Source organism: Pan paniscus, chromosome 17 (assembly GCF_029289425.2).
Source record: "Pan paniscus chromosome 17, NHGRI_mPanPan1-v2.0_pri, whole genome shotgun sequence".
In the NCBI taxonomy this organism is placed as follows: Eukaryota; Metazoa; Chordata; class Mammalia; order Primates; family Hominidae; genus Pan; species Pan paniscus.
This window is the reverse complement of record NC_073266.2, coordinates 34598719-34621348: the sequence shown is the minus strand read 5'-3', so window position 1 is coordinate 34621348 and position 22630 is coordinate 34598719. Positions and strand designations below refer to the sequence as shown.

At 40.1% G+C, this 22630-nt stretch overlaps 1 protein-coding gene across 29 annotated transcripts in view; it reads right to left on the bottom strand.

The window, feature by feature from the left end:
• The window catches only part of DLGAP1 (DLG associated protein 1), a 961850-nt gene that overhangs the window by 323510 nt on the left and 615710 nt on the right, over positions 1-22630 (bottom strand). For 11 of the 29 annotated variants that reach the window (XM_034943985.2, XM_034943989.2, XM_034943988.2 and 8 more), the window contains one exon: positions 4198-4311. The exons of the other annotated variants lie outside the window; for them this stretch is intronic. In XM_034943985.2, coding sequence (XP_034799876.1) covers positions 4198-4311 — 114 coding nt within the window. The remainder of the gene's footprint in view (positions 1-4197; positions 4312-22630) is intronic. 29 annotated transcript variants of the gene reach the window in all.

Here is a 22630-nt window from a genome sequence, read left to right as displayed (position 1 = left end):
GCTTTATGGTAGCGATGGAGGCAATATGGCTCACAGAGAAAGTATCCTAACCCTCAGTCCACATGATTATACTGAGTACTCAAATCATCACGAAATGGTGTTTTATGGACATCGCTCTTTGTCTTTGTTTCATCTCTCCAACTACTCTATAAGCTTACTGAAATCGGGGGAAGCCATATTGCCAAAGGGTTAGAGGGTGGGCTGTGCAATTAAACTGCCCAGGCTTGAATTCCAGGTTTGAATTTTTGTTGGGTAAATTACCAGGTACGTCCTTGGGTGAGTTAATTAACTTATCTGTGCCTCAGTTTCCTGTCCCATAGAATTATGTGTGGACGAAATGAGGTAATGTCCACAAGCACACAGGAAGTGATTAATAAAGTTCTGTTTGATGGGAGTTCTGCACTATACACTGTACTCAGCCATATTACTGAGCACACAGACACCCCCTGATGATGAATGACTTTGGCTTTCCAAGACTCTGATGCCTACTTTCAATTTTCTTTGGCAAGTTAGGAGCAAAAATAGTCTCTCTCCACTTCCAATTGATTCTTTTTAATTTTTGTAGAGATGAGGTCTCACTCTGTTTCCCAGGCTGCTCCTCAAACTCCTGGGCTCAAGTGATCCTCTCATCCCAGCCTCCTGAATTGCCGGGACTACAGGCACCTGCCACCACACCTGACTTTCTCCATGGCTCCTTTTTTTTTTTTTTTTGTTTTTTTTTTTTTGTTTTGAGACGGAGTCTTGCTCTGTCACCCAGGCTGGAGAGTGCAGTGGCGTGATCTCGGCTCACTGCAAGCTCCGCCTCCCAGGTTCACGCCATTCTCCTTCCTCAGCCTCCCCAGCAGCTGGGACTACAGGCGCCCGCCACCACGCCCGGCTAATATTTTGTATTTTTAGTAGAGACGGGGTTTCACCATGTTAGCCAGGATGGTCTCAATCTCCTGACCTCGTGATCCGCCCGCCTCGGCCTCCCAAAGTGCTGGGATTACAGGCGTGAGCCACCGTGCCCAGCGGCTACTTTTAAAGTATATGGTCAATGATAAAAATCTTGGGGATTAAAAGAAGCGGCATTTATTATTAAAAGCAGTGGATTAAAAGCAGTGGCTGCCATATTTCTATCCACTATATATTCTAGTATAAGGATATAAGTGCAAATGGACTATATATAAAATAATTTGCAAACTTATAAAAATTTCTTTCATGGTAAGAAAACGGTTCTCCTAAGTTGGCCCATGGGCACAAAAAGGTATTTGTCTCTCTGCTGGAAGTGGAGTATCTTTTGGTGCTGACATTTCCCCCCACTTTAGGTTTTCCTAAACTCAGTTGAAAGAGGAACACACGGCCGGACGCAGTGGCTCATGCCTGTAATTCCAGCACTTTGGGAGGCCGAGACGGGCAGATCATGAGGCAAGGAGTTCAAGTCCAGCCTGGCCAACATATAAAACCCCGTCTCTACTAAAAATACAAAAAATTAGCCAGGCGTGATGGTGGGTGCCTGTAATCCCAGCTATTCAGGAGGCTGAGGCAGGAGAATCGCTTGAACCTGGGAGGCGGAGGTTGCAGTGAGCTGAGATCGTGCCACTGCACATTTTACTGAATCTAAGATACTAATGCAATTGTCCCAACATTTTTTGTGTCACTAAGAAAGAAATAAACATCATCAATAAATTCTGACACTCCATAGAATATATAATTTATCCCAATATCCAAAATGCTAAAATGTGGAAACTATGGCTCTTAGAATCAATTAAAAACCTTTTAAAAATATGTATGAGAAGAAAAACAAGAAATGAATTTATTCTGGGATAGTAATTGTTGAACTTAATGTTCATATTTAGTAATGACCAAATTAATAATAGCAATTACATTTATCATGTCATGAGTTTGGAAAAAAACATAAGTTCACATAATGTCTTATGATCCTTACAACTATCATGAAGGATATGAAGAGTAAATATTACAACCTCAGTTTGTCAAATAGAGAAACTGAGGTCAGGAGAGATTAGTAACTAGTGTAGGGTGACACTGTGCCCAAGCTGAGGTCTGCCATTCACAGTTCAGGAATCTCCCCCGCCCCCTTCTAGCATATTGATATATGTCTTTTGACATGTCTTTTGGGTAACAATTGTTATTTTTTGATAAACTACAAAGCACATATTTTAGATAAGAAAATAATATCATAGTGTTTTAAGGTCTGTTTGAAGGAAAAAATTAATAAACAAATAGTGGGTTACAACCCTTTGAAAGAAAAGTTACAAGAACTACTCTATCAGATGTAGGAACGCTTAGTTTTAAAAGTCTCTCCCCAAGGGCATCTAGCTTGAGTGCCCCACTTTGGCTGGGCTGCAGTTATCAAAGTGTAACTAAATAGATTATAGTCTGTGCCAATGATGGTCTGTGAGACGATGATTGAGAGATGAAGCCATGTGCATGTGACTCTTTGAGAGCAGATTATCTCAGGATGGGAAGTTGCATGGTGAGGTGTGGAGTAATGAGAATGCGTGAGATTTTGGGAAATCTGAGAGCCACAAAAGGAATGAAGACACTTAGAAAGCCGGGACAGCTGAAATGAAGCATATGTCCTGAAAATATACAAGGGCAGGCCTGTGCGATTCTGTGAGCTATTCTGGGTTGCAGAGATTTGGGAGGAAAACTGATGAACCCAAGGCTGTGAGTACATAAAGCAAAGTTCTATTTCATCAGGAACCAAAGAACTGGGAGGAAGGAACCTAGGCATTTGGTTGATTTGGTGAAAACAAAGGCAGTAGAGCAAGGAAAAGTAGCAATTGAATGGTGGGCATGAGGGATAGGCTTCTATTTGCACAGTTACCCCTCAGCAGCTGTTGATTCCTTCCCAAGCACAAGGTATTTCAATGACAGCAGCCAGGTAAATAAGGGTGCTTGGCAGTGACTTAGGGGTCAACCTGTTTGACTTTCCTGTGCTTGAAAAGGAATGGTAAATAGGAGGAGAAAAATGTACATTATGAAAGGAGAGTTGGGCATCTGACATTCATGAAAAAATCTGACAATTATGGAATCATCTCAATGAGCTAGGGGCAGTGCCTATGTTACTTTATTTTAATCTTTGCAGCAGTTGTATGAAATAGGCATTACTATTTCCATCTTACTGCTTCAAAATTGAGATTCAAACAGGAGAGTTGGGCATCTGACATTCATGAAAAAATCTGACAATTATGGAATAATCTCAATGAGCTAGGGGCAGTGCCTAGTTACTTTATTTTAATCTTTGCAGCAGTTGTATGAAATAGGCATTACTATTTCCATCTTACTGCTTCAAAATTGAGATTCAAAAAGGTAAAATGCAATGGCTCATGCCTGTAATCCTAGCACTTTGGGAGGCCAAGGCAGGAGGATCACTTGATTCCAGGAGTTTGAGACCAGCCTAGGCAACATAGCAAGACCCCATCTCTACAAAATAATTTTTTAAATGTAGCTGGTGTGGTGGTGGTATGTGCCTATAGTCCTAGCTATTTGGGAGGCTGAGACAAGAGGATTGCTTGAGCCCAAGAGTTTGAGGCTGCAGTGAGCTATGATGGTGCCACCACTCTCCAGCTGGCCGACAGAGTGAGACTCTGTCAAAAAAAAAAAAAAAAAAAAAAGATGAAACGACTTGCCCAAGGTCATAATAATTGGTACAAATGTGCATTTGTCTGACATCAAAGCTTTTAATAATATTACCTTGCCTCTGATGAATCCGTGATGATTAAGTGAATGAACCAATAAACTAAAAAAAAAAGAAGAGAATGGGGTGCACGCTCCCACTCAACAGTCGTGGTTTTTAAAATAAAATGTAACCATTCAAATAAGCATAAACGTTCTCGTGTCACTAATTTTCTAGCACTGCTAAAAGAGGGTTCAAAATAATAAACACTTAATTCTGAAGTGAAAGAGTGTTGTTGTTTCCTGGTCTGGGGCTGCCTTACCAAGTATTGTTTGCAGCTGCTGTTTAAACAAGCATGAACAGTTTGGAGTAGGGAGTGGGTGATTAGAAAACTTGCAGGACAGCCACACCTTTAAGGGTGGCTTGGGAGCCTTGAAGCATCCCAACAGCGTTTTAGCATTTGTAAGAAGGCTCCACCCTGGACTTTAGGTTCCTGCCTACAACTTTTTAGAGAAATGGCTGTAATGTGTTGGCCTTCTAAGCACTTTTAGTGGGCTCTCAGATTCCCTACTCACTCGATTTCTTTGCATCTTCTTTGCAGCTGGGAGAACTGCTTTTCTGCTCCACACAGCTTTCACCTTGACAAATGCGACTTGGCTTAAATGTCCCTTTAGCCTTTTTAGCTTGCTCTTCTCATAGCAAAAACAGAAAAAAAAAAAAAAAAAAAGAGCAAGAATAGGAAAATTACAATTATGCAATGTGCAGATCCCTAGGCATGATTGTTGCTTCCCAATCAGGAGAAGATTTCCCTGGCAACCGCCCTTTCTTACTCCCCTGGAAGCCCGAAACTGGTGGAAAACTTAATTTGTTTTAGATTGCTTAAAATTACCTTTTAAGGATAAGAGTAAATACCTACCTCTTTAAATAGAATTTATACCCTTTGTCACAGCTCTTCCAAATAACATTTTTAAATGATCTTGAAAGAATAGAACATTGTAAACAGTGATACATATGGTAATTTGCTTACCATGACCCTATAGAATTATTCTTACCCACAAACATGTACAGTATCTGCAGGGTACCCAGCACCATAGCAGGGGCTGGGTAAATACACCAAAAGCATTTTATAAAACACAGTCTCTGGTGTTAAAGGAGTTTATAAGTTTTGAGTGGATCTGGTGAATCTGGAGGGTGGATGAAGGAAACGAGTAAAAAGTAGCTTTAAGTAAGTCAAGCTGAGTCGAGTATTAAATCTCAGTACCTCTGAATTTCCTACTGGGTTTGAAGCTTGTTCCCATAAATCCCCTTTCCTGGTGATGAAACTGTTCCTTAAAAATTGAACATATGTGTGTGAAGTGCAAATGCCACTGATAAACAGCCCTGCAGGGGAATGGCAGAGGGCCTAGGTCTGTAGTCCCCAAGGGATTGGGGAGCCATGGGCCTTTGGGGACTAGTAGAAAATGTTACTGAGGTGCTGGATGACATTAAAAGGGGCACTAACTGTGGATAAGACACTCTCGTGACATCACATCAAGAAATAATAACTAAGATGCTGGGCGTGGTAGAATGCACCTGTAGTCCCAGCTACTTGGGAGGCTGAGGTGAGAGGATCACTTGAATCCAGGAGTTCAAGACCAGCCTGGGCAACACAGTGAGACAAGATATTAAGATTCTAGTATGATGTAGGGACAGGAAGGGAAATGAATTTTATTAATTATTCACCCACTATTTTGACTGTAGTGAATACGTATAGGTTTAGCTATCCCAGTTCCACTTCTGGTTCTTGTAGCCAAGCCTCCTGATTTTGCTTTGGGAAAAGCTTTCTCCTCAATTCGAGGTCCATGTATTTCAGGAGTAGCCCAAGAGTTGGGGTAGGACAATCAGCAAATCACACTTCCTGGCTTCATTGCTTGGCTCAGGGCAGAGGTGAATGATCTAAGCTTACTCAGTCAGCAAGCATCTCTGGACCTGTGCATGAAATGCCAGGACAAAGATACCTCCTCTCTCACTGAATATATTAATAGGGAGGCATGTGACCTTAGGACTTGTTGGTAGCCATTTTATAACATCTAATACACAAACATAATTTCACATAATACAAAAACCTTATGTTATCTTAATGCCATTGCAATGATGAAAAAATTGAGACTTAGTGGTATTAAATAACTTAACACCAAATGTTACAGCTTGTCAGAATTGAAAGACAGGTTTGTCTTACTCAAATTTCTACACTCTTCATCACAACAGGCTGCTGTCTATAAGAGTTTCAAAACTTTGTTATAGTAATTTTCTATTAAACCTAAAATTCAAGTGTTAAGTTGCTGAGAGATACAATCCCATAGCATTTTGGAATTTTTAACAAGTACTGAGTGTTAGATGCTTGGCCCAGCACTTTGGGAGGCCGAGGCGGGCAGATCACCTGAGGTCAGGAGTTTGAGACCAGCCTGGCCAACATGGTAAAACCCTGTCTATACTAAAAATACAAAAATTAGCCAGGCTTGGTGGCTGGCACCTGTAATCCCAGCTACTCAGGAGGCTGAGGCAGGAGAATTGCTTGAACCTGGGAGGTGGAGGTTGCAATGAGCCAAGATGGTACCACTGCATTCCAGCCTGGGTGACAGAGTGAGACTCCCTCTCAAAAAAAAAAAAAAAAAAAAATAGAGGTCTAGGTCTATGGTAAATATATTTTTTCCACTGACTATATAGGAGATAAGCTAACTTAGAGCCCCTTTTTAGTTTTTAAGGTAACTTCATTTTCTGGTGTATTGGAGGCATATCTGTTGGCTTGGAATTGTTAGCTGAGCAATCATAGCTTTCCATTATTGTTATAGTTACTAGTGTGCTGGTGTCTATCCACCATATCCTATGATGTTTGTTGCTATAATTCCTAGTTGCAAACATTGAATTCCCTGAGGCAAACTAGAATTTTGTGTCTGGTGTTCAGAAGCAGAGATGTGGGTAGAAGATTAGTGACCTTCCTCTTGCTGCCAATAGAAGCCCACATGTGGAAACATCATTCATCAACACTAATCCTTGGTGTTGTCTAAAATCACATAAACCTCTCAGCACATCTGTCTGTTGCTATACACACCCAACTACTTGTCAAACTTGTATATGAATTTTTTCCTTAGGACACAAAATCTGATAATGTTATTATTAACAAATGGTATAACTAGAGTCTATAAAATATCAAGTCAATCATCTCAAGTATTAATACTTAATTTTAAAATTAAAAATTTTAAAAAAGGTTTCAGCAAATATTTTCCTTTAGTCTCTCTATTATCAATTTTGAAATATTAAGTTTCTTAAATGAGGCTTACTTGTGAATCATTAACTTACATATTTGACATTTATAAACAAAGAAAAATCTCAATAGATTTAAGAAGAGACACAACTCAGAGCCTCCTGCTTTTCGTCATCATCATCTGATTCCCACTGCATCTTGGGGCTGTTTGGACTTTTTATTCCAAGCTACATTTATAACACCTGAAAGCATACGGCATTCAAACGGGCCAAAATAATCTTTCCTTCCTGAATCCCATCCATTCTAATGCAATGAAACCGTCAAACCACATGCATCTAGTTCTTGAGATTGGGAAAATAACTGAATAATATTTTGGTGTCCTCATGCACATGTGTGATTCAAAATTCCACTTTCATAATCATCATACAGGGAAGTTGCCTCTTGAGGGTGTGTACTTTAAGCTACGTTTCAATCTACTTTCCACAGACAGCAAGATATCTATAATGAACACAGGATGTCCCACAAACATGTGTACAGATGAGTATGATACACTCAATAGTTATCCAAATCAGTGCTTCCAGGCTAGCTCAAGGTCCATTGAAAGGAAATGTTCCAACTGGAGTATTCATTACAGGGTTCTCTTCTTTCACTTTAAACTGATTACTTTGTGGTGAAGCTGGAGTTAAAAGTTCCACTTCTTCTGTGACTTTATCAAAATGCTTTAAAAGTATTCATTCACTTGTTCAACACATATTTATTGAGTATATACAGTCATCGTATGGTATCTGTGGGGGACTGGTTCCAGGATACCAAAATCTGTGGATGCTTAACTTCCTGATATAAAATGGTGTAGTATTTGCATATAACCTATGCATTATCTTCCCATATACTTTAAATCATCTCTACATTCCTTGTAATACCAAATACAATGCCTGCACATCACTTCATTTGTGTGGATTCAACATAGTACTCAGGGTGCAGCAAATTCAAGTTTTGTTTTGTGCAATTTTGTGGATTTTTTTTCCAAATATTTTTGACCCATGGTTGGTTAAATCCACAGATGCAGAACTGATGGATACATAGAGAGGACTGTATCATGAAACAGGTGCTATTTTAGGTACTGGGGATACCGCAATTCACAGGCAGAGAAAAAAATCTCCGTTCCTCAAAGAACTAAAAATAGAACTACCATTTGACCCAGCAATCATAGTACTGAGTATATATAGGAAAATAAAGCACTCTACCAAAAATACACCTGCACTCACATGTTGATCACAGCCCTATTAAACTATACTAAAGTCATGGAATCAACCTAGGTGCTCGTCAATGGTAGGCTGGATAAAGAAAATGTGGTACATATACACTATGGAATACTATGCAGCCATAAAAAAAGAACAAAATCATGTCCTTTGCAGCAACACAAATGCAGCTGGAAGCCATTATCCTAAATGAATTCACGCAGAAACGGAAAACCAAATACTGCCTGTTCTCACTTGTAAGTGGGAGCTAAACGATGACTACACACAGACATAAAGATGGCAACAGTAGACACTGAGGACTCCAAAAGAGGGGATGGTGAAGGGCAAGGGTTGAAAAACTATCTACTGAGTACTATGTTCATTATTTGGATGATGAGTTCAATAGAAGCCCAAATCTCAGTGTTATGCAATCTATCCACGTAACAAGCCTGCACATGTATGCCCTGAATCTAAAGTTAAAAAATAAAGCTCTGCTGTCATGGGGAAGGGAGAGGACAGACACTAATAAAATGGGCAAAATGTATGTTAGGCAATGATACGTACTATGGAAAAATGAAAGCAGGAAAGGGGGAAAGAGTGTGTGGAGGAGAGGTGGGTGGTGGGATAGGCATGTTAATAGTGGCATCATCGCAGGCTACGTTAAGAGACCTCTAGGTACCGACTGACTGGAGTCAGGGACTCTGCCCTGGGGTCTGGTGGCAGAGTGCTGAAGGCAGAAAGAAGCACAGATGAGAAAGTCCTGAAGAAAGGGCAGGACTGCCATGCACACAGTGGGAGGCCAGGTGAGTGGAGTGGAGTGAGAGGTGGCAGAAGGTGAGGACAGTGATTTGGGGGGTGTGGGGGTCCATTTCAGGAGGCTTTACAGGCTGTGGTAAGGGCTGTGGCATGTACTTGGGGTGAGATGGGAATAGAATGGAGGCTTTGATGAGATACAGACACATTCTAGTTCAAGAGAATCACGCAGGTTGCCAAGTTGAGAATGGCTCAAGGGCAACAAGAGTAGAATCAGAGACCCTTGGAGGCTCATGCAATAACCTAGATTGTAGCTAAAGGGGAGGAGCCAGGGCAGAGCAGCGGTGGAGGGAGAAGATAGGGCCAAGAGGTTTGCTAACGATGATCTGGATGTGTGGACTGAGAAACAGTAGTTAAGGGCGACTCCAAGGTTTTTGACCTGATCAACTGGAAGGACTCAATTCCCTTTAGCTGAGATGAGGCCTAAAGAAGGAGTAGACTCGGGATGGAAATTAGGAGTTCAGTTTGGGATGCAGGAAGTTTGAAATGCCCATGGGTCATCTAAGCAGAGATGTTGAATAGGGTAGCTTACTATCTAAGACTGGGGCTTCAGGGTGGCTGCAAACATCCCTGGGGGCATACACCTGGGACTTAGAGCTCTGAGAATGAAGGAGGTGACCTAAGGAGTGAGTGTTGGTAGAAGAGAGAAATGGTCCAAGAGCCATGTCCACTCAGCATTGCTCCACCCTTAGAAGTTTGGAGCTAAGAAACCACAAACCAGGCAGGCTTAAAAGGATCAACAAAGGGTGTGTTGTCGGTCCTGGAAGCCGAGTGAAGAAAGTTTTTCAAAGAGAAAGGAGTAACATACTGTCACATTGACTTTTTCCCGTGATCTTAATCCCGTGGGACACTAAGTCAGCAACGTTAATTTTATCTCTTAGTCATCAGTTGCCATAGACAAAGGATTCTGCTGTTCATGAATAGCTTTATCTTCCCAGCAAGGTGCAAACTTCTTGAGAGCAAGGCTTTTGTTTTCTTCTTTTTCTCTCTCTCTCTACAGCAGTGGCTTTTAAATAGCTTTTGGCTACATCTCACAGCAAGAAATACATCTTACTTTGGAAACCAGTATAAGCACGTATACAAGTGAAAGACAGAGAGAAATACTTAACCTTTTGGCATGCCACGCACTCTGTCTTTATTTTCATTCTCTTCTGTTGTATTCTATTTAATTAAAAATAATGGTGTTTGTGACCCATTAAATTGATTTCACTACCACTAATTAGTTGCTACCATTGCTTAGAAAAGCACTACTGTTAGAGTGTCTGCCACAGTGCTCTGCCACATTCATTATTAATCAGAGAGACACTGTTATTCATCTTCATTCCTTCTCAAATACCTTCTATAAAGCAAGTACTTAATAGATGCTTGCCGAATGAATAGTTTTGAGACCCTAAAGTAATACTTCTTGAATTGGGCTCCTTGGTCTTTAGTTACCTTTACTTTTACTGATTGTACTTCTGTACTGATTGTAGTCGTGTAGAAGAATATTTCTTAAAACCTCTGTGTCTTCAGAATAAACACAGACCTGCATGTCTTTTTAAAGAGGTCCCTGTGTAGCCAAGAGTCAGACAAAACACCGGCCAGGGTTGGAGATGACAGCCCAGATGAAGTGAGTCCATCATCTGGGTTATCACATGTGCAAAGTTAGGGCAAGAATCCTGAAGTTTGAAGGCTTTTTCACGTTCTTGTACATCAGCCTCTGGGGGCCAGGGGCAGTGGTGTTCAAAACATTTTTAAAAACAAGACAGGCCAGGCACAGTGGCTCACGCCTGTAATCCCAACACGTTGGGAGGCTGAGGCGGGAGGCTTGCTTGAGCCCAGGTGTTTGAGATCAGCCTGGGCAACAGAGCAAGACCTCATTTCAACAAACTATTTAAATATTAGTTGGGTGTGGAGGCATGTGCCTGTAGTCCTAGCTACTTGGGAGGCTGAGGTGAGAGGATCTCCTGAGCCTAGGAGCTGAAGGCTCCAGTGAGTTGTGATCAGGCCACTGCACTCCAGCCTGGGTGACAGAGCGAGACTCTATCTCAAAAAAAAAAAAAAAAAAAAAAAAAGGACAAAAAGACAAAACAAAACCTTAAAAAAAAACTTTCAAGAACAATCCCATCTTTTTATTATAATTTACATAGTATTCAATGTCAATATGAAATATTGATTATTTAAAAATGGGAGTAGAAATCTTTCATTAAATATCTATGACCCAAAGTCGATGGAGCTGGGAAAATCATTAGTACTAACAATGTCTTAGAATTTTGAAATGCCCAACTACAGAAATGATATATAATTTAACCCAGACATTTCATTTAAAGAATCTTTAAAATAAGAGCCAGGTACATGGTAAGTCCTCAATAAATGTTAGCTAATGTTTAAATCCTTCTCTATAGAGAATGCTTATAAAAGTGGCACTGAAGAAAATAAAATATTTTTCCACCATGTAATTCTTACTTAGGTAGTTTTTCACTTATAAGGAAGGAGGATGGTGCAATGAATACAGTACATCAGGTCAACCTGAGTTCAAATCTGACTCTACTTAGACCAGACATGTGATTTTGGCCTAATTACCTGAACATCTTTTAACTTCAGGTTTTCAAACATAAAGTGAGGACAGCAATACCTACTTCAGAGACTGACTATAAAGATAGAGATGATATAAAGTAACATATGACATGCTAACTCATTCAAAGTGTATTTGTAGGTTGCTTTTTCATACAGTAATCATGTTTAAATGACGGTTAAGTTCCCACATGGTGCAAACCCTTAAAGCTTGTTTCATTCATGATAGAGCTGACCCTTAATGGATTGTGCAATAGATCCAAGACTCTCTGAGCTTGGGGGTGGGAGGGGGTGGAGGGTGGGGAAGGTTAGTACACTTGGGGGAATCTCTAGAGGCCTGTGTATAGGGGACTGTGGATCAGTCAGCGTTCTCAGAAGAGAACAGGGAAAAAAAAGATTTATTTTAGAGATGACTGTGGTGAGTAACAAGTCTGAAATCCACAGGGTGGTCTGGCAGGCTGGAAACTCAGGCTGGAGTTGATTCTGCAGTCTTGAGACAGAATCTTGTCAATAAAACCTCAGTTTTTGGTCATAAGGCCTTTCAACTGATTGGTTGAGGCCCATCCACATTATGGAGGGTAATCTTCTTTACATAAAGTCTACTGATTATAGATTTTAACCACGTGTATAAAATTACTTTACTGCAACACCTAGATTAGGGTTTGATTGGGCACTGGGTACTCTAAACTCAGCAGGTGGCTGCACAGAACTAACCATATAGACAGGAATTCGGGTGGGCAGCTTCTGAGGCAGTGGGAGGGAGACTTGATGGGCAGACAGGGCCGCTGCAGTGCTTATTGATATTCAGATTCTCTTCAGTTGTGAGCTGCATATGCTCCGTTCATTTTCTGAGGAACTATGGTTTGGGTCAAAGACGTGAGTGTAAAGACCATCTCCTCACTGGTTGTTCAGGAGACCCACAAAGGCCATGTAAGCAAAGTGAGACTCTTACTGGCTCTGTACCAGCACCTAGCAAGGTGCCTGGCATGTCAATTTCATTGACAATGTTCTTTAAGGGCAAAAGAGTCATTCATGGAATTTTTATTTCTTGTTGACAAATGAACAGGAAAATCTACAGTCACCTGAAACATCCCACCATGGTAAATAAACAGGAAATTGGCCAGGCGTGGTGGCTCACACCTGTAATCCCAGCACTTTGGGAGGCTGAGGTGGGCGGATCACGACGTCAGGAGTTCAAGACCAGCCTGGCTAACATGGTGAAACCCCATCTCTATTAAAGATACAAAAAATTAGCCGGGTGTGGTGGCACATGCCTGTAATCCCAGCTACTCGGGAGGCTGGGGGCAGAAGAATCCCTTGAACCCGGGAGGCGGAGGTTGCAGGGAGCCGAGATCTTGCCATTGCACTCCAGCCTGGGAACCAGGGCAAGACTCTGTCTCAAAAATAAATAAATAAACAGGAAATTTATAGACTCATCTTTTATTTAAGCCCTTTATATTCTGAAAGACAAAGAATTCCATAATGCCCTGCCTTGATAAAACAAATATAGAGCTAACCTTCAAAAAATCAAGATTTACTGTAGCAACTTGCACATACTACTAATGTAACACTGATCACATTGTTTTAAAACCATTTGTTTATAGATCTGTCTCACCCACCAATCTGTAAGCAACTTGAGAGGAGGGATGATGTCATTTGTCTGGCAGAGACCATTATTCATTCCTATAATTCTAGTTCTAAGCAGAGTATAAAAGAAAACAACATACTATAAAGTAAAAGTGCTCATGAAATCTCTAATTACATCACTCAGGTTGTACCTATTTTATTCAACTGAGAAATAAAGTATGGATACCTTTCAACCCAGATTTTCCTCTACCAAGGGCAGGGAAGAAACATGGCAATGGTTGTGGGCAAACAGGGATCGTGGAGGAACACATCTCCGTGCACGAAGTTGCTGGTGCATGTGTGTAGAGGGGGTATGAATGACCAGTATCCAGAAGAGAGGCTCTTTTGGCATCCAAGGAGCTGCAGTTGGATGTTGCTGTGCAGATACTTGGGGAAGCAAGGCCACAACCCCCAGCAGGGTCAACTGAACTCTACTAGGCCCAGAGAGCCCCATCACCAGATCATGGCAGGACGAGTCAAACAGAATCTGAAGACTGTCATCTCACCCTGTGTATTCCAAAGCACATTTTATGGATCACCAATCCTTTTTTTTTTAATACTTTAAGTTCTGTGATGCATGTGCAGAACATGCAGGTTTGTTGGATCACCAGTCCTTAGAAATGTTCTGTGAAATGTGGTTCCAAGAGGGTTTGGGAGATGCTTTATATTGCATTGTTCTCTTAAAGAGTTTCCATCCATATGAGCATCTTAAAGATTCTAGGATGTCTGCCAATATAGAATTCTGAATACAGTACTCAGTTTCTCAAATTCAACTCCTTTTCTTCACATTAATATCTATTCAAATCATCCTTTGGGAAATGTCAGCTTCTTCACAAACAAACAAAGAAATTGACACCCAGAATGTAAATTACAGCTTATATGGCTAATAAGTGGCAGAACTGGGTTAGAATTCAGATCTCCTTTGGGCCAGTGCACTTTCCCGGTTCATCACACTGCAACTATTTATCTCACCACTGAACTCTTCATGAATACCTTTCAACAAATTCTGTGAAACTGTTTTGATCTCCCTATATCAATACGTAGAAGACAAACATGAAGGAATGGCTACTGTGTATAGGAGGGACTCAGCCTTTGGAAACTTCATATTTTGTGTCAAGCCTGTGCCAGGATATGTTTCATTCAAGTTATCAGTGCAAATGAAAGGTGGTAATAGAGACATGTAAGTGACATGGATCTATACAAATAGGTTTGGGTCACATCTTGTATTTTACACCAAGAACCTAGATCATGCCAACCTTTTGATGGTAAAAACTGTAATGAGAGAAGAATGCTTCGTCAAGATAATAAATGATTACCTTTGCATATAGAAATAACCAGAACCCATGCATGCACACTCCATTATTCCTTCTGTCTCCCGACATTGACTGGAATTCAGTCTTTAGTATCCTCTCTCTGTCACACACACATGAACGCACAAGCACACTTCATATTCAGTGATGACGTTTTTCCTATTACAAAAACTGTGAACTACCCATGGACAGTAATAATGCAGATATATTTCATTTGAGAAAGGCTTTCTTTTGTCATTTTCTTTCTTTACCTTTTTGGTGATGAGTCAAGCTGACCTGCTGGGTGAGAAGGTTCAGATACTCATGCTTCCTCCTAGTAACGATGCTGGCTTTCTGCAATTCAAATGACCCACTACAGCTGCATGAGTAGGCACTTAGCCACCTACTCCAGTTACTAATTATTCGTTTAGACTAAAAAATTCTGAATCAATAGAAAAACATTAAATTAAGCCTCATTTTTGATATCTCATTTGACAAAGGAATCATGTTATTTTTCCTTGCAGTGGATTTAGATAAACATCCAGAAAAAAAAAAATGTTTTGTGTTGGAATGGCCACAGAGAACCTTCTTTTTTTTTTTTTTTTTTTTTTTTCCCCAGGAGGGAACATAATTCTAAGTCAGGAAAAATAATTTATGTGGCTTCCTAGTTTCTGCCCAAACCAGCCATATGCTCTCAATATTACTGGAAGAAGTCTGAAACAGAAAATACAAAGTAGGGGCAAGAAGGCCCTTGTGGGGGATGCAGGGGTGGAAAACGGGAGGCAGCTTAGGTGCCCTCCCATCACTGAGGCAGAGGAGTGAGAGCACCTTTCTCCCTTGTACACCCACTTGTCTGTCAACTTTTCTCCTTCCATCTGAGGCTGCTCCTGGATGTAAATTTTGACCTGGTTTCAGTTGTAATAAATACATGAGGCATAGAAGTAAGAGAAGCTCAAATAGCTTTCTAAAGGAGAATCTCATAAATAACAGTAGCTTTTGTTGTGCCCTATTACATTGGTGGCGTAATTTTCTTTTTTCTTTAATTTTCTATGAATTATAAGATTCCTTCCTTCCTTCCTTCCTTCCTTCCTTCCTTCCCTCCTTCCTCCTTGTTTTTTTTTTTGACAGGGTCTCACTTTCTCCCCCAGGCTGGAGTGCAGTGGTGCAATCACAGCTCACTGCAGCCTCGATCTTTCAGGCTCAAGCAATCCTTCCACTTCAGCCCCCTGAGTAGCTAGAACCACAGGCACATGCCACCACGCCCAGTTAATTTTTGTATTTTTGGTAGAGATGGGGTTTTGCCATGTTGCCCAGGCTTGCCTCAAACTCCTGACTTCAAGTGATCTGCCCGCCTCAGCCTCCCAAAGTGCTGGGATTACAGGTGTGAGCCACCGCACCTGGACTGTTTTGTTTTGATTTACTAAACAGCTTTTATTTTTCTCTTCTGTTACACAGAAACAAACAAAAAGATAATTATTTTGTTTGGGAGGCATTAGGGTATCATGAAATATTTAAATCAGAGATTTCTAGCACGTGTGATCAATGAAAATAGAGGGAAAGTAGGACTTCTGAACTGATTTCCTTTTGGAGCATTCTCATAGATGAATCTACAAGGATACAATGATTTGTCTGAATGATAAATTTATCTGAATAATTTATCTGAATGATAAAATTTTGATACCTTTATTAAGATACTTGAAGGTGTTGGTTTACAAAAGATTAAGTACCACAGTGTAAAAATTCTATTGTTGCATTAATTTGATTAGCAATGAAAAACTCAGAATCCATTTCTAAAGAAGTTGATAATACAAATAAAACATTTACCTAAAGACTGACTGTACACAAATAATTTCTGCAATTTATCCAACTCATAAATTGGTATAGAGATTTATGGGCTGGGCGCAGTGGTTCACACCTGTGATCCCAGCACTTTGGGAGGCCGAGGCGGGTGGATCATGAGGTCAGGAGATCCAGACTATCCTGGCTAACACGGTGAAACTCCATCTCTACTACAAATACAAAAAATTAGCCGAGTGTGGTGACAGGCACCTGTAGTCCCAGCTACTCAGGAGGCTGAGGCAGGAGACTGGCGTGAACCCAGGAGGCGGAGCTTGCAGTGAGCCGAGATCGCGCCACTGCACTCCAGCCTGGGAGATAGAGCAAGACTCTGTCTCAGAGAAAAAAAAAAAAAAAAAGATTTATATAATAGATGATTAATCATAGCACTGGTTGTAAAAGCAAAATGCATGGTAGTGAATACTGTTCCTCAGTATGTATTGCTAATATACTAGTTCTTTAATATGTGATGTTAATATAGTAGAAAGTAGCTTCTTTAAAGAAAGAGTTTTGATTTGATTCAATCCTGTGTTCCCGGTGTCTGCAAGTGAGCTTGGCACACAGTAGATGAGCATTAAACATTTGCCAAATGAATGAACACTCCATATAATCAAATATATGTACATAGGTGAACGTGTATGTACACATATACATATTTGTATGTTTGACTATATGTAGAAAATAGCAGAAGGCGAATGTTAAAATGGTAACAGTGATGGCTGCCTTTGGTAAATAAGACTGGAATACGGTGGGGGAGGGAGCTTTTACTTTTAACCCTGTATCAATCTGCACTATTTGAATTTTTTTCACAATTAGCATATGTAACTTTTATTAAAAAATGAATTCTGTGAAAGAACCCCAAATGTACGACCACTGGAGATCTGCATTTTAGAATTTGTGTTGTCTTTACATTATCTCAACCTAAAGATACAACTCCATTATGTACACGATAACCTAAGGAACAGGCTTTGACTGGAAATTGATGAAACCTGGACCAGAGAATCAGAAATTAGAATCTTCAAAGAATCGTCATTACAGATTATATTTTGCTTTTCCATTTCTTCAGCTTCAACTAGAATTTTATATTCAAAGTTGAGAAAATTTACATGTAACTGTATGCAAAAACCCATATGGTCTGTGTCAGTCTGTACCACTTATTTTCAATGAGATAAAATAGCTTATTTAAACTTTGAATTTTCCCATTGGGTTTAGATGATTTAGCTGTTTATCCAGCAGCCCTATACTTAAAAATAGATGAGATGACATTTGTGGGTTCTTTAAAAAAATACCCTTTGGAGAAAGAAGCAGAACACTAATGCCATATTTACCATTTACATTATATAAGAATGGCAAGTTTTTATAGAATGAGTGCTTCATAGAAAATATCCTCCTTTCTGGCCAGGCGCGGTGGCTCACGCCTGTAATCCCAGCACTTTGGGAGGCTGAGGGGGCAGATCATGAGGTCAGGAGATCGAGACCATCCTGGGTAACACGGTGAAACCCCGTCTCTACTAAAAACACAAAAAATTAGCTGGGCGCGGTGGCGCGCGCCTGTAGTTCCAGCTACTTGGGAGGCTGAGGCAGGAGAATCGCTTGAATCTGGGAAGTGGAAGTTGCGGTGAGCCAAGATCGCGTCATTGCACTCCAGTGTGGCAACAGAGCAAGGCTCCGTCTCAAAAAAAAAGAAAATATCCTCCTTTCTAACATAAAAGCTATAGCTCTTCTGTAACCAGTCACAATCATTGCACATATGAGGGCATCCCACATAAGTTTCATTATTTGATGATTATAATTAATTTAATGGAAACATAAACATGGTTGGAAAGTTTCCAATAATAGCGTAGGAAGATTTTTCTCTCCCTTCTCCTTTCCAATTATGTAGTGCCTCCCCGCCATCGCCATCATTCTTTTATCAACTATTTATTGTGTGTCTGCTACGTGGGAGGCACAGTTGTTATAAAACAAATATAAAGATGATGTTGACTATATTTAACTTGACCTTATATACCTATTTAATAATTATAGCAACCTGCCAAAAATGAGAAGTGATTAATATTAGCCTTAAACCTGCTGTCATACGATTCCACAGAGTCCAAGATAAGAATTAACATAAGTTAAGCTGAAAATATACTGTCACCTGAAATTGCAAACTGGGTAGGTATACAGGAGAACGATAGTCAATTAAAGTATGAAATATTAATATCAGTGTTCCAATCTTGGTAGCATTGCTGATGGCAAAGGATGATGACACCACGAGGAAATGAAAGCAAACACATCACTTTCCTACTCAGAATAATACACCTATCTTAGGATCTTACTGATTTTATTTATTAAAAAAATACACTTTAGGAGAAAACTGCATTTATCGGGTAATATGAAAGAGGAAATGAGGTCTGTGTGAGGGCATGGGTATATGCCATCACTATGCAACATTTTAATCTTCAGTTTTTATAGCAGTTTCCTTTGAGCACTCATCAAAGGTAATGGGATTAGATTTTTTTTTCTTCCTTTGTCAAATGTTCTCCTCACCCTGAATACTGTTACACAGGTCGCAGGTGGACGAGATTTGTCCACTGAAGAGGAATTGCACTTTTCGACCCTCCTAGGATGTGACTTGAATACCTGGCTTGTTCCATGTTGGGCTTGCCACCTGCTCCTGCTCCGAGGTAGCCGCTGACCTAAAGGCATCGCAAGGGCGGTCAGGTGAAGAGGGAGCAAGTGTTCTCAGCCACACATTTTTCCATCTCCCCTCAGAATCCACCTCTCAGAGGTAGCCTAAGTGGCCCTCCTACCGGATGCATTGTTTTATCACGACTGTAGCTTTCTTTTCTTAGATTCTGCCAATGCTTTTAATGGGCTGGTCCCCTGCTAAGAGCAGGGATTTTGTGTTTTCTTTTGAAGAGCGTGGTAGATTTCTGAGCACCCTGTGGCAGTCTGTAAAAGTGATAAATACAAATGATGAACAATGAAGCAGGCTCTTGAGTGCTGGGGCTGGCTACAGGAGAACTCAGAACGAGGGAAAAAAATAAATCAATTTCTAACACAAAGGCAAGATTTAGCCTCTCATTAGATCCAACTGCTACATGTAAAGAAGTTTGTTAAGAAAATGGCACAGGGATTTTGTGAGGTGGAGCCAAGCCTGCGAAATAGGCTTTCAAGATGTGTTTTCTATCTTCCTTCCAATTTTGGGTGTTATGATGTAACAGGATTTTGAAATCCAAGCATATGTTATTTTCTTTCTTCTTTTCCTTTTATGTTTAAACCTCCATTATGATGAATTAGCTTTCCTTCCTCAATAATTTAGAGTTTATTTTCTATAAAAAGGAAGCATTTAGAAATGTGATATTAGGCATATGGCCCCCTTTCAGATCCTTCCAGTTCTATTTGTATATGGTTTTAGACTCAGCTGTAAATATATTAATTTATGCAGCAATGGATATTATAAATCCTACACTTTATATAGATGTAGGCTCTTTCTTTTCATAAACAAAACTTGAAACAATACTAAATTTTTAAAAAGATAGACATAATTGATAATTTCACTTTGAGAAAGCAAAGTAACCCAGATTGTAAATGTTATGGACAAAGGCTGGGCGCAGTGGCTCATGCCTGTAATTCTAGCACTTTGGGAGGCTGAGGTTGGTAGATTGCCTGAGCTCGGGAGTTTGAGACCAGCCTGGGCAACATGGCGAAACCCCGTCTCTACTAAAAATATAAAAAAATTAGCTGGGCATGGTGGTGTGTGCCTATAAAGCCAGCTACTTGGGGGGCTAAGGCACGAGAATTGCTTGAACCTGGGAGACGGAGGTTGCAGTGAGCCAAGATCAAGCCACTGCACTCCAGCCTGGGCGACAGAGTGAGATTCTGTCAAAAAAAAAAAAAAAAAAAAAAAGTCAGGGACAGGGATAAATGCAAATTGTACACATTTCTCTCTTGATTTTATGATAGTTTGGAAAAGAACCATTTTTTAAAAACCAGTATGTTACTAATTGATGGCATCTAATGTCTTAGTAATTAAAAAAAGTGTAGATTGGGATGGAGCCACAGAATTCAACAATGGGGAGAAGAGAGAAATAGAAGGCAGAGACAATTTTAGAATAATAGTCAACTGTCTGTGGAAAAAGGGGAGCTTCAGTTAGTGAATGAAAGAATTGAGTTTTCCTGATGTTTTCATCTAAGATTACCCTCATACCACACGCACAGGGCTTGATCATAAAGCATTTGAAGTTAGTAAAAATGTAACTAGTCCAGTTGAGCTAAGGAAATATCAAAATGTCAATTGTTCTTTCTCAAGTTTAGTCATGCTAATCAGATTCTTTCAGTTGTTAAGAAATATTCTGTTGTATGGTTTATGTGTAAATATGACTAGAAATTCTCAGCAGTGGTAAAGCATCGTAACTGGGCATGGTTGCTACACATATTTGTATCTCTGATAGTGCCTGGCATTATCCCTTGCATACACAAAAAGTTCAAAACTACATGCTTAATGTTTGACAGAAGTGTAGGATTTCACTGTCCCCTGAAAGCACTCTATTTGATAGAGAGCAGCACTCTTTTGTGCTTACAGAAATGAGTAAACTCTTAGAGCCAGGTTGTGAACTGCTTGTTGTGGATATATGCTGTAGATATTTAATCACTTGATAACTCATTAGTGATATATTTAATTCATCTAAGATGATTTATGTTTCAAATGTGAACGTGATGCTTTACCACTACTTTTACTATTTAATAAAAAGATAATTGTTGCATCCATTTATAAATTTTGCATTAAACATGACACATTTATCTTTTCAAAGAAAATAGTTGTTAATCTTAGAAAATTTTCCTCAAATGTGCAATACACCAGGCAAAAACCAAACTCTGGTTTTACTGTACTTGAAAATAAATTAGCATGCATTTCACATGGTATTTTGTTATTCTCCTTTCATAGCCTGCTTTGGTTAAAAAAAAAATCATGTCATAAAAGAGATGGCAAATTAGATCTGGGAGTGAAGAAAACTTGTTCCTAAATTTTATCTTAGATATTGAACTACTAAATAGATGATAATGAAATTAATGTCTATTTCATGCATGAAGCAGCTCTATTACGTGCTTTTATAATTTCTTGCTTTTGAGAGGTTAAGGTGGAAGGGCTTATTTTCTTTAGACACTGATTCTGGGATTCATGAACTTCATCATTCTCTTTATCTTATGATAACTATGCCCACAGGGTACAATTAATGAATTAATTCATCAATCCACTCATTCATATTTATCGAATGCTTCTTGTGTGCCAAGCACTGTGCGAGTAGAAACCACAAGAATCAATAAAATCAATAGACTTATATTTGTCTCTAGGGGGTCTACTGTCTATTGGGGGACAGGTAGAATTACTGGAGGGGAGGGAGCAACAAGCCCTCAAACTTGGTGTCAGCAAAGTGTGAAAATTACTAGAAAATCCACACATAGGCATTGGTAGCATAGGAGCTAGTTTAAGGAGGTTATACTTGTCTTGGGACTTGAGTGATGGGAAAGACTTTGGCAACTGGGCAAAGAGAAGAGGGGAGGGCAGTACAGAAGTGGAAACAGAAACATGAGCACATAAACAGGCACTATATATACTCATGGGAAGCAGCAAGCTTCACTTCGGACCTAGGGCCTCTCAGGGTACTGCTAGAAACAGATTCTGTTGCAGGTATTCAGCTTGTGCTAATAGTCTGGACTTGTTTTAAAGACCCAGGAGGTCTTTTTCAGAATTTATTTTCTTGAACAGCCTCTTTCTATCACCAACATGGCACTGAGAACAATAGAAAACAGCTCCTTTTGTTTCTGGGACACACCTCCTCTTTTCTAAGATTCATGCCTGGTTGCCCAGGGAAATTTCTCAAACCAGCCTTTCTTCTGAGCTGATCACTCTCTTCTGAACAGGACATTCCGCCATCTGCTCAGACACCCTGACTGTCAGCCCCACCCTGAATCACCAGGCATCACCTCCCTTCTCAAGGAGACCTCACTTCTCTTTATGTCTAAAGCCCCACAAATGGCTTTACTCCTTCAACCCTCTCTTTCTAGACTTCCTCTAGCGCGAGCGTTGCGATTCCTCTGACCACGTATTTAGGCACACATAATATTTAGAGGGCCTCTCTACTCCACATTTAACCCTGTAATATCATCTTTTTTATATTAACATCTTATTCCTCTTTATCAGCTCATTTGGAGCCATGTTTCATTTCCCAAAATATCACCACTATATTCTTTTGGCTGTTGCATCAAATTACCATAAACCCAGTGGCTTAAAAAATCTCATATTTAATCTCTTACAGTTGTTGAGGCCAGAAGTCCAAAATAGTTTCACTGAGCTGAAACCAAGATAGCAGAGCTGGGCGTCCTCTGGAGGCTTGAGGGGAGAATCCATTTCCCTGCCTTTTCC